General features: G+C 37.5%; 2 protein-coding genes across 3 annotated transcripts in view; both read right to left on the bottom strand.

Moving 5' to 3' along the window:
* Nucleotides 1-16,215, bottom strand: part of LOC149535333 (putative serine/threonine-protein kinase SIS8) — a 196,134-nt gene that overhangs the window by 79,487 nt on the left and 100,432 nt on the right. The window lies entirely within an intron of this gene.
* On the bottom strand, nucleotides 2,991-6,035 carry LOC149535334 (uncharacterized). Its single transcript, XM_089803477.1, has 3 exons — nucleotides 4,873-6,035; nucleotides 4,017-4,715; nucleotides 2,991-3,047 (listed from the first exon to the last, which is right to left on the bottom strand). Exons 1-3 carry the CDS (start codon nucleotides 5,008-5,010, stop codon nucleotides 2,991-2,993), a joined length of 894 nt encoding a protein of 297 aa, XP_089659603.1. The 5' UTR covers nucleotides 5,011-6,035.

The raw sequence follows: 16,215 nt of genomic DNA, 5'->3' as shown, positions 1-16,215 counted from the left end.
GGATGAGATGGAGGCAGTGTCAGAGCCTCGCTCACTGTTTGTGTCCTATGTTGTATTCAACAGTGCATTTGGTGCCCACTGCGAGTACTCTCCTCATCTCGATGTTTGGCCAAATTTGGACCTCGGTTGTTATTACTTCACCAGTTCTAACGACAGCAAGAGTCCCCATGACAGTACCCAAACCAAAGTCTACAATAAAAGAAGCCCTAGTAGTAGTTCCCGAAATAGAGTGTCATGCCTCAAGCAGCGGATGCAGTTTCCATTGGAAGAGCAGTTACAGAGTTGCAACCTTCACCATCTAGAGATGTGTTTCAGGAGGTCATACTGAGGGAGAGTTTGGAGGTAGAAGGTAGCGTGTCACAAGTCCGACTTGAGGTGATTGGATCGGATGCTATGGTGACAATTGACACAACACTATTGGTTGGTCTTGCAAGAGATAGTTGTAGGAGTATGCCTCAGTAGGATGCAGTGATGGACCATGCAAGCACCTATCTCATGAAGAGGTTTCAAATTTCCCTAGACACACTAGAGCCCTCCATTCAGTCCCCAATGAGGGAAGCCCCTCCTCCGGTGGTAGCATTGTATATGGCAATATAGGGACTTGTAGCCGTACTAGAGTTAGAGGGTACAAGAGACCGAGACCAGATGACACTTGATAAGGAAGTAGGTATAGCAGTGGGGAGATGTTCTTTAAGAGTAGACGTAGAGACCATGTCACTGACGGTAGAGGTGTTGTATGGTTCAGATGATGAGAGAGTACAGGCATATCTTACCACTCTTACTGATGTGGTTGAGAGAGGTCAGGTGCTTGCACATGCAACACAGACTAAAACAAAGGATTTGACCCATGTTTTATACTATATGTGATAGGGGTGCCCTTCAATCTTCCACACTTGTTTCAAGGCAAGGGGATGGCTGACAATAGAGATGCTAGAGATGATGGCCGAGCGGACTACTGAAGAGGCATCGATGACATATAGCAGCTAGGTTACGAAGCTCACCTGAAAGATAGTAGAGGTGCATAGGGACACTATGCTTAATTGTGTGTGGAGGTGGATAGGGCGGACATAGCTACTCAACTAGTCACCCAACAGGTGGATTGGGCGAAGGAACCTACAACACTTATGGCTCAACTAGAGCCCGCCACACAGGGTTGATATATGGTCGAGACACAATTAGCTAAGGCGACAGTAGCATTGAGAGGAAGGAGGCTGAGGTGAGGGATGTTGCGCTTATGCTAAAGAAAACAATACAGGTGAATACATAGGCACGGGCAGATTTGCACATCTATACCTAGCAAGTGTACTAGCTCTAGCAGCTAGTGAACCCTCTAGGGATGCTTCCTATGCCCCCCTCTTCTTCTTAGTCTCATGTTCTATAGTTGTTATCATCCCCATTTTGTGTTTCTGTCCTGGACATTTTAGATGTCATCCGTAGACGACTTTCTTTTTTGGGGGGATGATGTTGTGAGGAAACTTGGGTAGTTAGGTAGTTGGCATAATTGAGGGAGTTACACAAGTGTGACTGTTCGCCTCGCACACCCTCATACACTATATATATGAACCTTCTTTATAAGCTAAGGCATGTGGTGTATTGCAAATGTAACCTTGTGTTCAATGATTAATGAATATACAAATTACTTTTGAGTTCTCTATATTTCCTATATTGAACACCTTACTTCTGTATCTATGCATTAAGTTCCTATTACCCCACGAGGGAAAACAATAGTTCACAAATTTTCAAATTGAAATAACTAATAAGGCATATCATATACATCTGTTCACGATTCCAATGTAAATCAAAAAACATTACAATTACAAAATCAAAATATAGTTCATGATTCAATGTTCATTGATCCGAATTAGAATCATATGGATTCACAAAAAAAACCACATCATCTCCAACTCCTCCAACTACTGCAAGTTCAAGATAAGAGGAGAGCTTAGTTGCTGTTGTCGGTAAATTCTATATTGTAGCCGATGGGTAGAATAGTATTTAAACGGGCACATGACGGTTGAGTCACCCCTTCGGGAAAGTATATGTACACCATCTAGAAGGGACTTTGGATCATCATTGTAATCATCATAACCAGATTGTAAGCATTGAAGTGCATATTGCTTATATGAATAAAGCATATGTTCTATGTTATATCTTACTATACTACATGCGATAAGTATCCCTTTTACCCTGTACGGTAAACATTTGGTGTCGTTGCCGAGGATCGAACCCGAGTCACCTGCGTGATAGGTGGGAATACTCACCACTATATTACAACGACTAGAGCCCCTAGACCCCCAGTCAGTTCAATTATCAGTTGTGGGAAGTGTGACTAGTTAATGAGACCTAGAGCTATTGCAGGCATGGAGTGTCTGTCTACCAAAGGTGGAGACAGCACTGAAGCAAGCCTTTCGAGAGGGGTGCTATGCTTTGAGGCACTTGGAGTAGGTGTTGGATGTGAGGTTGTCTTGGTGGATGCATAGAGAGCTTGAGAGGAGTTGATCATCCAGTTGGAGGCAGTAGAGCGACATTTGGCTCAACGTACCCAGGCGTAGGAAGCAGAGAAGACGGTACGGGTGGCTATCAAGGTCAGCTTGGCTAGGGAGGCAGTATTGTGTTAGCAGAGGCTACAGATGCAACACATTTTTTGGAGACCAGTTTGGTGTAGGCATAGGAGGAATGTGAATGTGATGTGAAGGAAAAAAATCTATCTTGTTATATTTAGTCATAGTTAATGTATTCCATTTTGTTAATCTGTCTCATTAATTTTGTAATTGTCGTCCGGAGACGACTTTACTTTTTGGGGGGGATGATGTCGGTAAATTCTATATTGTTGCCGATGGGTAGAATAGTATCTGAATGGGTGCGTGACGGTCAAGTCACCCCTTTAGAAAAGTATATGTACATCGTCCGGAAGAGACTTTGGATCATCATAATCAGATTGTAAGCATTGAAATGCATATTGCTTATATGAATAAAGTATTTGTTTTGTGTTATATCTTACTGTACTGCATGCGATAAGTATCCCTTTTACCTTGTACGGTAAACAGCTGCAAACAAAATGAGATGCAAAATGACTGAATGGCCTCTTTTAGGGCCCTTTTTGGGTTTAGGAGCTAAGTTGCTGGTTCGTGGTTCGGTTCCGGGTTCGGGTTCGAGAACCGGTTCGCTGGTTCGACGAAATTTTGGAAAGGGGTTTGGGTTCGTTTGGGTTCGTTAGTACAAAAACATGTAAAAATTATAAATATATATATATACATTTTTATGAAGCATGAGTTAAAATTAGAATGTAGCATAGTACCATAAACACATTTAAAACTTTAAAACAACATAAACAATAACATATCAATGTATCATGGTGAGCATACCATCATATAGTAACATAATTCAATCAACTTCAACATCAAAGATGAAAGATTCAAAACATTTAAAATATCAAGTTCAAGTGTCATTGTTTCACGTTCAATGTTTAACAGTAACTAATACAATGAAAATCTATTAAAATTCTGAATTTCTAGTTCTAAGTTCTTCATTCTTCATCTTCATCTTCTTCATATTCATCTTCTTCTTCTTCATCTTCTTCTTCATCTCCTCCTTCTTCGCCTACGCTATTACTTGCACCAAGGCCAATGGGATCAGCAACAGAATCAACAATGGTATTGGCATCAAAGTTATCAAAATCATCAATTGTAAGCGCAGCAGTGGAAGCATCCAAGTCCGCAATCTCTGCATCTACATCCCACTTCTTTGTCTCCCCTTCTTTGTATTCTTGACTCTTGTGTGAAAGAAGGCGCAAGTTGTTATGCACAAATACCAGGTTCTCGGCTTTTTTTTATTGCAACCTATTGCGCTTCACCGAGTGGATGAAAGAATAGGTGCTCCAATTTCTTTTTGATGTAGAAGAACTAGCAACCTATAAAGACAACATAGGGTAGGCAATTAAAAAGGAATTAATTCAATCTTATTAAAAAATTCTTTTGAAGATAAAGTGAGCTAATTTTAAAAAAAATAAAACTTACTTGTGATATAACTTTGATTGCAAGGGGCTGCAATGTTCGGAATTTTTGGCCATGGAGGTACCACCAACCATGAGCATGCTTCTTGAACTGATGACAAAGAGCATCATTACTTAGACCTGTAGCATTGACAAATGCTATGAACTCATCCATGATTACATCTCTTATATCATCATCAGGAAATATTCTTCTAAATGCTGCCTGGTACCCGTCAGACACTTCCATATCTCTGTATGGTGGCAACCTTCCTGGTAGATCACAATATTGTGAGCTATAGTATTTGGGGGTCAAGGCATAGGCAAGCAAATGTAATGGAGTGGTCATTTTGTTCCATCTTTCATCAATAATTTTTTGCACTTGTTTGAAAAAGGTCTCTTGCGGATCTTGCTCCTGCTCATTTATAACTTGCCTGATCTTCTCAATCATTGAGTCTATGCCATCATAGATCTCTCCAAGGCAAGGCCTATCCATGTCAGTGTACCTAAGCATGCTCATAATGGGCTCGGTGATCTTAAGGAGATATTCCACACGTTCCCACCATGAGTCAGCCAATAGCCTATCCTTTATTTTGTTTGCCCTTTCAGTGTTCTTTTGCTTCCATACACCCCAATTGTTGCTGATTACCATACCTTGAAGTGCATCTTTCACTTGCACAAGTCGTCTTAAGACGATTATATGTGATGCAAAACGGGTCTCAGCAACCTGTGACATAAATTAGAGCAAAAAACAACTATTAGATACATATTTTAGAAAATTAAGAAAAGTATACACATTGGCAATTGCACAAGTAAAATATGAAAAATCAGAACTTGTCAAATATTAAAAATTAAATTACTAATTTGAGTTCAAGTTCATTTACCTTCAATAGCTCCAATTTTGAGTAGTTCCTGAAAAGAGATTGAGTCATGTGGTGGTTTGTGACAAACATTTGTATGTCCTCAGCCTCTTCACACACTGTTTTGATCCACTCAATTTGGTTCCCAATCTTTTGTAGCATAAGATTGAGTGAATGGACTGCACAAGGTGTCCAAAAGATATGTGGATATCATGATTCAACCAACAAACCTGCTGCTCTACAATTCTTTGCGTTGTCCGTTATGACTTGGACAACGTTTCTTGCACCCACTTGTTCAATGGCCTCAATTAAGATATCAGCAATAAATGGCCCATCTTTTACTTTGCCCTCACAATCCACCGCTTTCAGAAACATTGCCCCTTTAGGGGACACCGCAAGGACATTGATCAAGGGACGGTTCCTAGAATCCTTCCAGCCATCTGAAACAATTGTCACCCATGTCTCAACCCATGAGTCCCTTATGGGCTTCAATTGATTTTCAAGCCGTTGGACCTCATCATCCAACAAGGTGGTGCACACTTTCTCATAACCGGGGCCACAATACCCTTTTGGAGCTTCATTGGCACCCCTCAACATGTCCTTCCAAAACGGAGAGCGGACAACATTAAAAGACAACCCATTTGCATAGAGGCATCTTCCCACCTTAATGTCAGCAATATCATGAGCCTTGTTTTGAAAAGAAGTTTCTATTGGCCCCTTTCTTTTGTGTACAATGGGGACAGATTCAGTGTCAATGTCCATTGTAGTATTGAAGAAGGGATGGTCTTGTACAATAACATCTGAGGGGGGCTGCATTCCCTTAGCTTTTTTACTTTTATTGCTACTACTACCGAGTTCTATTGCCCTGTGTCCTTCTCTCTCTTCTGCTGCCTCATGCTCTTCAATATATTTTAACACGGTGTGATTTGGTATAGGGACACCATTTTTGCCAAGGCATTTCTTGACTCCTCTTCCAGTATAACCACATAGATGGCCTACCACACGATAATAAGAACTATTTCTTTCTACATCACATCCTCAACATCTCCAACGGAATGCACCACCTCCTGGAATGGGTTTTATAATGTCTACATACTTCCATAGAGGAGAATCAGAGTTGGTTTCCATTCTTTGTTCGGTGTTGCCTATTGATGAAGAGGTAGATGACATTACTTTCGAACCTTTCCCTATGGCAATAAATTACTAATTAGATATATGTTCATAATCTATATGCAAGAAAATGACGAATTTTGAAATAATGGAAAAGATTCAAGAACTTAGAACATATGAAGATTGAAAGAGAAATGAAAAAAAAATGGAAAAACTAGAACAAAACAATAGTAAATGGAATAAGATCTTACCTCTTGGTCCTTTTCCAGCCATTGCAAGTTTGCAAATGTGTATAAATGATGCACAAACACTTCAAGAACACCAACAAGTCAATCTTCAAACTCCTCCTTGCACGACCGGATGCTTGCTCAAAAACTTATGTGCTCTCCTTCAAGGCAAAACAACCTATTTAGAAACAACAAATGACTATGAGAGAGCAAAAAACCAATTCATAACACCTTTTTAGGGTACGTGGACCCCAAAAATTATTTAAAAATGCAAATAAATAACTTTAATTCCGCGTCCGTGGGCGGGTTCTTGGCTGGGTTCGAACCTGGTCCGATTTTCCTAGCCTGGTCCGTCCGGGTTCGAACCATGGTTCGAACCAAGATTTGAAAATCGAACCCTAGGCAAACCTTGGTCGAACCGGACTAGAATCTCGAACCAGTTCGAACCAGTTCGAGGTCCGGAGGGGGGGGAGGGGTACCCGTGTAACTTAGTTTAGGAGTAAAAAAGAAGGAATAAAAAATGTAATTGTACACATGTTTTAATGTTTTTAAGTTGTTACTGGCTAAAATAATGTTTTCAACTAACTGGGCCCACAGATGCCTAAGGAAGAGCCTGGGTGCTCTGTGAATGCCACCCGCAAGCTCATCCATAGGCATCCAGAGGCCCAGGATGTGCTTCTAGATGGCATTCACAGGGAACCCAAATCAGAATCTGCACCTGCCTGCATCAGCTTCCGCTTCTGGGCATAAACAGAAAGCATCAGTAACTGAGATTGCTATATCTAACTTTAAAATATTGTCTAAAACTTTAAAGCACTGCCTTTTTCATTTCAACTAAATTTACCAGTCTTCAAAAATTGTCATAGTTATGAGACTGCAAGTCTCTGTTATGCTTGGTGACTCGGAAGAATAGTGGCAGAAAATATTAGGTTGGAACTCTGCGAGTTTGGTATACTTTTGAAACCACAATGTCAATGTCTACATCCTTCAGAATATAGAACCAACTAGTTGTTATCAAATCATGCCGTCAAAAAAATTCCTAATTGGGAATAGTTGAATCAAATGCAGATGAATCCTTATAGATGACTTAATTTAGAAAACTATGAAAATATTCACTTACAGATGCAAATTCTAAAATAAAATAAAAGTATAATAAATGTGATGTGCCATATAATTATCTGTGTATGATGTGAAACCACGTGTTCATTTGGTTGTGGAACATTCAAGAAATGAATGACCTTCCAGGTTTCTACAACCAATGAAAACTGAAACAGCGATTGTTTGCATGCATTCTTTTTCTTTGTACTAAGTGTTATATGACTATTTCTTAGTTAATTTCTGAGTTTATATTTATATCAAACAAGATTATACGTATGGGATAAAAATCTTACAGACCAAAATCCCACTTACTGTTTATTCTCATCTCTCCAGCTGTCTGGACTCTGCATATTCTGAAATCATTAATATCTGTCTTTAACAGCTGTTTCAACTACTTTTAATTCATTGTCATCTAGCCATTACATACGTACTTTACATTTATTTCTATCTACCCACTTGCATATGGATATGATAAATATCAATAGCTGAATTACCAATTATAATAGATTCTAGTCATTTCCTTCGTACTTGAAGTAAGTTGTTCACAATTTCTACAAGATTTCAATTTTACTTTAGAAAAATTAGCTCAAAAACTATTTGACCTGCCTTAATAAAGTTCCTTTTCGGCCAAAGTGTTCCATCTCTTGTCATAAATGTGAATCCAAACATTGAGCAAAGTATCTTGAGCCAAAGATTGTTGAAAATTGGAAAATGGAAACATCAAGATGAGTGGTAGGAACTCCCTACAAGTGGTTTGGTTAACAAAGCTTAAGCTTGCTCAAATGACCACACCATGGATGTCAAGTTGGGCTTGAGGGTGAATGGCATTATATCCAACTGCTTGAAGAATGGTGTAAGATCTATAAAGCTTAAGCTTGCTCAAATGACCACACCATGGATGTCAAGTTGAGCTTGAGGGTGAATGGCATTAGATCCAACTGCTTGAAGAATGGTGTAAGATCTATATCTAATGGGCTTCAATTTATATCAACTCTTTTACTAAAAACTTTCTTTATGAACTCACTTGACGTAGGTCATGAAGTGTCTTGAAGTTGCTTTGTTATTGCCAAAAAATATGCCAAATTTTTGTGTGAATTTCAACCAGAATATGCACAAAGAAAGGTCACTCATTCTTATATGGTTGACATATTGCCATATAAAAGACCTTGTGACACTTTCAAGATTGATGATGTTACGTAAGACGGCACCCACCAAACTTTTCATCATGTTATGTCTGGTCATTCTCATTCATAGTGCTCCTACAAAGCATTAAATTTGGGATAGATTTTAGCCAATGGTCCTCTAAAGTTTTGTCTTTGAAAAGTGACTGTCCGAATTGATTTTGGAGAAAATCACGAGGGCATAAAGGCTGAAAAAGGCATTGCATCCTGTTGGGTTATATGCAAAGATTTTGGTATGATTCAACATGTTTCATTGATATGTTGGGACATTCTATAAGGATGTGAAGATAGATGATAGTAGACAAAATGTTTTCGGAGGTTATTGGAAAGTTCAATTTCAAACATAAAATAAATTTCAAAATAATATAAGGTGCAAATATTCACAGAATTTGTTGGAAAAAAGAAACAAGTTGGGTGTTTGTTGCAACCTTCCAAGGAAGGAATGATTTTATATTCGCAGTTCTAAGGAAGATAAATTCAAGGCATGAGATCTCAGCCAAACACTGCAAGGTCAAGAGCCAGCAAACATTTTCTATATGATTCATACTTGTGCAGAGGTTGGGGTCAAAGACTAACCACAATCACTTGGAACTCCAAAGCTTCAAATCAACAACACTAGCCATTGGATCTCACTATAAACTAAGGGCCTTCATTTAATATTGGCCTTAAAGCTTTAATAAAACCCAGGGTAAGTTTCCACTATATATTTATACAATTGAAAATTCAAAGCTTTTTCAACAAATGATTTGTTCATAATATAATAGTCAGAGCTCCTTAAGTTTTGATATCCTAAAATGTCAATCACAATAAAATCAAAGCCTAATTGTGGGCCATTGTTCCTCTACGACCACAAGGCTTATTCCCTTTCCTTCTCATAATCTTAAAGTTTTGTCAACTACCAGATCATCTTAGAATGGTCTTGACTGTTCATGTTCTAAATTCTCAAATGCCAAAAATTGGCCTGATAGACTTTGATCAAAAGTTTAATCTTCAATCCATGCTCGCCCTCATTCCATTTCATCTTTTCAATTCACCTATGATCTCCCCCTGTCAGATGAAAGACAAATCCGTGTGGCCTACAAGATATCATGCCTTTTTGAAAGCTAATACCAAAATCTTCCCTAATGCACTCATAACTAAATGGCTTATGTTACTGTGATTTTGAGCACAAAACATACCAAAATTGAAATCCAAACTGAAATGCTTGTAGAGTTTATTAAAATTATATTGTATAATTTACATCGTAACGGTCATTTAAGTTCCTTAATATATCAGGTCACTTAATTTATCTAGTTGGTTGGATAGTTAGGTATATTTCTATATCAGTTCTCAGTTAATGGTTGTTTGTTTTAGAAACATCACCTTTGTAATTCTCTTTTTAAGGAGCCTTTGTCTCCTTTGTAATTACTCATTCAATCAATCAATTATCATTATATGGTATTAAAGCCCATAGGTTAGCTTTCATAGTTTCATTCCTGGAATTAAACTCCAGAAGTTTTTACTAAACTTTTATGAAAGTTTGTGTAATCTAATAAATTTTTAGAAGTTTTCTTCTGCTCTTTGTTAAAAAAGTTGAAGGTTTTGCAATTCAATACCATCGTTAACCAAGTCATGATACTCAAAGGTGTTATGGTCTGAAGAATGCTATTCAGAACCATATTGATTCTAATGCTATATCTACTGATGCTCAAGTTAATCTTACAAATAAATCTGTTGCACCTCCTAATCAGAATTTGCAAATTTACACTAATCCTTTACCTTCATGTTCAACAAATGTCAATGACCAACCTTCTTCCTTTGACATTAGTTATGATGATAAGATTGAAGAAGCTGGTCAAGTGGTTAATCATGTTGAGTCTCAACCTCAACCTCCGATTTCTTCTCCACCTAAACCTAAACAAACACCTCCTATCACCTTTAGTCAGTCTGATATGTTTAAGGCACCTAATGGCCCTCTTTACATCACTGCTAGGATTTAAGGTTTTTTATTGCAGATTTTGAAGGTTTTCTACCATGTACGAGGATTTTTTTTGTTTTCCGCATTCAAGGGTCTCCATATTTGTTCATGAAGTGAGAGTTCTATGATTTAAACACATATAACAATACATCGCAGCAAAAGTTAGTTGCAAGGAAATAACAAAGAAAAATAATTACATAACACAAAAGACACTGATTTATGTGGTAAAGGCTTGACAAAACATCAAGGAAACAACCATGGGGTAAGGTATCGGTACTCTTATTGTTCAAGAAAACAACTGCAATCTTCACAGTTGCTGTGTGAAGTGCCTATGAAAGTTCTTACTGAACAATTCCTTGATCCTACTATGGATGATGCAAGTACAAGTTATTAGAATATTTTAGACGTAGCTGCACTTATTGACAATATATAGGCAATTGATTGTATGATCTAATGGATACATGCATGAATATGTTTTATGAATTGTTAATTCTGTAACATTGAAATCATACTGGTCTGATGGAACAGATCGTACAGATCTGATTATGCATAAGATGCCTTTGTAAAGAAAGGCCTATAAATATAATTGTTTAGTTTTCAAGTATGATCGGCGTCTCCCTTGGGGTAATCTTGTTTTAGTTTAACCTTGAACAAAACTAGTTAGTTTAATTGATAATTTATGTATTCCCTAATAGGCGCTGATTTTGAGAGAACAATTCTGGCCGACCTAGAGAGGGACATGTCCCTTCTAGGGGCATGCCCCTTGGGTGCCACATTTATGGAGGTTATGTTTGTGGATAAAGGACACACAACAAATCTAAGTCTGCTCCTTTAGCATACATTACCTCATACGAATTATAGCAGGATATACATATTATTGCAGAACTATTATCTCATAAAGAAGGACCAATATTCAATCTGAAATTTATCAAGACAATCTCCAGCACTCAGAAGGTATTATATCAGTTTGAATTAGCTGCAGAATTTGCAGAATATTTACATGAATATGGGTTCACTAAGCTGTGAAAATTTTTATTTGTACATCTGGACCTTGGATAATTGATTCACCCCCCACCCCTCAGATATTCTAAAAAATTCCAACAATTGGTATCAGATCCATCTGCTTAAGTGGACTAGTTTGAAGGTACTAGAAGCAAAAGATCAAGATGTCAAAAAGAGAGGTAGCCAAGCTTAACAGGGAAAACTTTCCTGCATGGCAAAGTCTGATGAAGCTACACCTAGGAATTGCCTAGAATGTTCTTACTGAACAATTCCTCGATCCTACTATGGATGATGCAAGTACAAGTTATTAGAATATTTTAGACGTAGCTGCACTTATTGGTAATATATAGGCGATTAAGTGTTTTTATTGCAATAAAAACTGCCAGGTGATAAACTACTACATTTTATCGCAAATCTTTACCAGTGACAAGTTGCCAATTTATTACTGATAAAATAGCAAAAAAGACCTTTATTTATCAGCCACAAACACCTAATGGGGAATGACAGAAAAACAAAAGTTCATTCTTTATTTGTAGTTCATCCAAATCTGCAAAGAATTGCCCTCAGAATCTGATGTCAACCTTGTAGTTCATCCAGTTGTTAGTACAATTGGAGCTTGTTTGAGGCCATCCACACAAAGAAAAGAACAACTTAGCGCAGAAATGCCTCAATAACCTTGTCTTTGGGCAATATAACCTTCAGTTGTGCATAAGAAAGATAGAGGAAGAACTAGCTGGTCCACTTGATTTGGATGACACAGATCCTTACTATGATTATACATCACAGAAGCAGCCTCCATTGTTTACAGAGGATAAGATCTACAATTTGGAGAGGCAGGCTATGGAGGAGGGTGGATTTGCAAAGATATTGGATGACATTCAGGAGGATGAGGAGGATCAGAAGGTTGAGGATGATCATGATGAGTCATTGCCAGTGACAACACCATTTACATCAAGGATGGAGGTTGAGTCATAGCCAGTTGTGTGGAGGGAGGAGGCACAACCACAACGGACTTCTAAGATTAGACCCCCTACCCCTCCAGTAGTTTTACTAATGTTGTTGGGAACGAGAAGAAGAATATGTTGATTATATTGATGTTGCACTTATATTTGCTTGTAATTTTACAGGACAATTTGCTATTTTTAGTGTGCTTTGGGTTCATACTATCAAGCTATGGCTACCAACCATAAGCATTCCACATGAGGATGTCATTTTGTACCCTATTTGAATTTAAATATATGCAGACTAAACTTGTTTGTTTTGTTTACATATTTACTAACTTATCAGATGCATCTCCTCATTGAATTTTGCAAAAAAAATTGCATTTCTAATTAAATTAAAGCAATTTTTTAGGTGGTCGACTTTTTTGCCGATAAGTTGCCGATTAATCTTTGATCTTTTCTCAATTCTTTTTTTTTTTGCCCTTAGCTATAAGTTCCCGATAACAGTATTTTCAAGTTTCAACCATGATTTTACATTCTTTGAATATTTTAGTATCTCATGTCATTTTTAGAAGACTTTAGCTTTAGTTTGAAACTCTTGTAAAATTGTTATCAGTACTCATTGAATCCATTAATTCAAACAAGCAATACGATTCATGTTATCAAATATGTAATTTTCTAGGCATCATTTTTCTGGACTTCATATTTGAAGATACCTGAGTTAAAAATATTAGTGAGTTTCCATAATGATTCAAGATTTTTCTAGCCGCTGTTAATTTTATGGGTGAATTTTCTTCCATGTGGTTTTCTATGGCATTGTGGTTTTATACCTGCAACCATGTTTTGCTCTTCTTTGTGTCTCAGTGCTGCACTTGTTTGTGCCTCTGCAATTCGTGCATTTTACAAACATGCATTCAACCCTTGTCTACCAATGCATTTCTTTTCTACGTGTTGTGACGAGGTTTTGGCGGTTCATTTCTAATATATTTGGCCCTTACATAGCCATGCCCATACATTTGCAACAACTGACAATATTTTTTCTCCTTTAATTCTACCCACATGTGACACAAATCGGAACCATCAAGAGTTGTTTTTCTTAGCCATCTACATCCGTTTTGTTCTAGATGACTTGTCTGCACCATGAAAATCCTGCATCCATCTTTGGACTTTATTTAAAGTTTTCTATGACCTACAATGATTTTGCCAAAAACATCAGCTAGGGTTTGACCAAAATTCTATTTTTTTTAAAACTTGGCTAGGGTGTTTTTATTTTGGCAGCTGCTCTGAAAATCTTGTGGGTGTCTAATTTAAAGAAAAACCTAATTTTCCCTAGGGATTTTGCAACAATTTGTCTTATAACATGTGCTAATTAATCAACTTCTACTACCTTGATTTTTGTGCCTTCGTAGGGTTGACCAACAACCGCAGAAATCATGATGGCCTCTTTGACCAACATTATGTTGGAGGGCAATCAACAGTTCCAAAAACACCTGGAAACATCACATGATGACGATGTTTAAATATCGGTGCCTTGGGAAGATTAATCTGGGTAGAAAAACACGTCCTACACATGTTAGAGCAGATCAAGACAAATTTGATGAACATAATTGGGAAGTTGTCATGCTTATCAAACTTTTTGTTACAGATGATCAACTCCCTCAAGTGTTGTCTAGCAAAATAGCTAAAGAGATTTGGGAACTCTTCGACGATTTTCATAAGACCTTCAACAATAGTTGAGCTTTCTTTTTGAAGAATATGTTGTTTTCTATCATGGATGAGAAGATGTCTCTACAAGCACATCTTACAAAGATCAAAGATATTTGTGGCCACTTGAAGGCTATTGGCCACAAGATGGAGGAAAAAGATCTGGTAGTGATCACACTAAAAAGCCTACCTCAATCCTATGAGCATTTCATTCAGATGCTCAATATCATTTCTATTAGTGTTGATCCTAAGTTTCCTAATCTTTGCATCAAGCTTTTGCAAAAAGATAGATTGAAGAAACAATTTGGAATTAGTACTAATTCGTCCTTCACATAAATGGTGACATTCATAGCCAAAGCTTCAAACAACAACAAAGTTAAACTTCGCTCCTGTGAGCAAAAAGTGCTAGTGATGTAGAGAGATTAACCTTTGCTCTTCAACTCTTCAAACTTCTTCAAACAATCACACAATCTGTTTGTATCTGCCCTTCACTAGGTCCGCTTAACCCTTTAATTAAAGACTTCCAACCTTCCTACTTCAACACATCCAAGACTTGGGGATTTTCGCTATTTCGTAGGTATACAATTAGGATGGTTGCGAAACTGCAAAATTTTGCTATTTTGCAGGTACCAGAACTTGCAGGTTGCGAAATGGCGAAATCCTGCTACAAGCCCTGCCAGACCTGTTTTCTCTACTTAGCTTCAGATCTTTTCAAATGACTCCAAACTATTTAGGGTTCCAGATATTCATTAAATAGTTACACAACATATGTCAATTTTGACCACACTTGTTTGGATCACCTTGACTGTATGAAACAATCTACTGCTGTCCTAGGCCTAATCATGCCACTTTTACAAAGCAACTGTGTCTTAAACCTCGAACAGAAACCCCAAACCTTCTACAATATCTTATTTTGATGCCAAACAAAGGATTTCACTGCCCTTTAGCCCAAAATCACCCTTCTTATGAGCTTTCTACCAAACCCTCCTATTTGTGTTCCCAAAACTGGGGCTTTCATAATCACCCACTTTCATACACTGTTGGAACCCAAAAGTTGAATCACCTTTCTTAGGACATGTCCTAACAACTTCCAACATAAAAACTTACCCCTTCTTAAGGCAACTTATTCGCTGCTATATCTGTACCTTCATTTTTATGTCTTTTCCCAAGCAAATCAATCACCTTTAGTGGCCATCCTGAACTTATTGTCCCTGGATTAGAACTGGTTAGCAGATGATAATCATAAAATACATCAGAGAGGACCCATTCTACAAGTTACAGCAGTTAGACATAAAGTAGAATGGTCCTAATTCATGGAAAGACTCTCAAAACCTAGCTGTTCCCCAACATTGCCTTGACTACAGTAAGTACAAATAGATTGGAGTGAACAGGTTAAAGCCTCAAAATGATTTAAGCATGTATAAAACACTGATAGAAATTAATTTAGGACATCAATCAATGCAAACACAAATGAACTTTAAACTATGAGCAACAAAAGCTTGGAAACAATGAACAAATGACAGGAAATCTGATTATTCTTTATTGAAATCTTATTTAAACCTTACACATGCCTTCTTTGGCATATATTTATCAGTCCTAAGCAATCCATGGGCTTTGAAAGCGCGTACAACTTCCTTAACCCCTTAAACTTCCATTACCCACCAAGAAGAACTAACCATTATGATTTTAAAATTTAGATTTGCTAAACTTAACAAATCAACTTTCAACTCCTAAGAACCGACACCAATGTCTTATTTTGCCCCCCATTACACTATTTATGATCCTTCATTTTCCTATTGACCCTTTTGCCATTATTTGTATCATTTTACAAATGTTGGTCCTATGGTTGTTACCAAGACCATTAGGACATTTATCTATTTTATTCATTTTATTACATCCAATGGCCACCATTTATATGCCTTAATACATCGTTATTGAGTCTTGTAGACCCATGCACATCCTTTTCATTACTTCATGTCTTCAGAATCTCCATTGCCTTGTTAGATGCCCTTGCATCAACAAGGTAAACCTTTTGCATCTTCAAAGAGGAAGAGTGTTCAATGCAATTATCATCACAAGTTTGGTCAAATGAAGATAGATTGCAAGAAATGGTTGGCAATTGCTCACATAGTTCATGTCTTTCACAG

The sequence above is a fragment of the Cupressus sempervirens genome, chromosome 10 (assembly GCF_028749045.1).
Source record: "Cupressus sempervirens isolate cs-2001-9-10 chromosome 10, ASM2874904v1, whole genome shotgun sequence".
Lineage (NCBI taxonomy): Eukaryota > Viridiplantae > Streptophyta > Pinopsida > Cupressales > Cupressaceae > Cupressus > Cupressus sempervirens.
This window is presented reverse-complemented; position numbering and strand designations above follow the sequence as displayed.

What these genes read in the sequence shown, in the direction of transcription:
- LOC149535334 (XM_089803477.1), bottom strand. Translation starts at nt 5,010, where the DNA reads ATGCTACAAAAGATTGGGAACCAAATTGAGTGGATCAAAACAGTGTGT. An exon ending in CAAAATTGGAGCTATTGAAG is followed by an intron (nt 4,716 to 4,872) that starts GTAAATGAACTT and finishes TTTATGTCACAG; the next exon opens with GTTGCTGAGACCCGTTTTGC. An exon ending in CAATCAAAGTTATATCACAA is followed by an intron (nt 3,048 to 4,016) that starts GTAAGTTTTATT and finishes TTTTGTTTGCAG; the next exon opens with CTGTTTACCGTACAAGGTAA.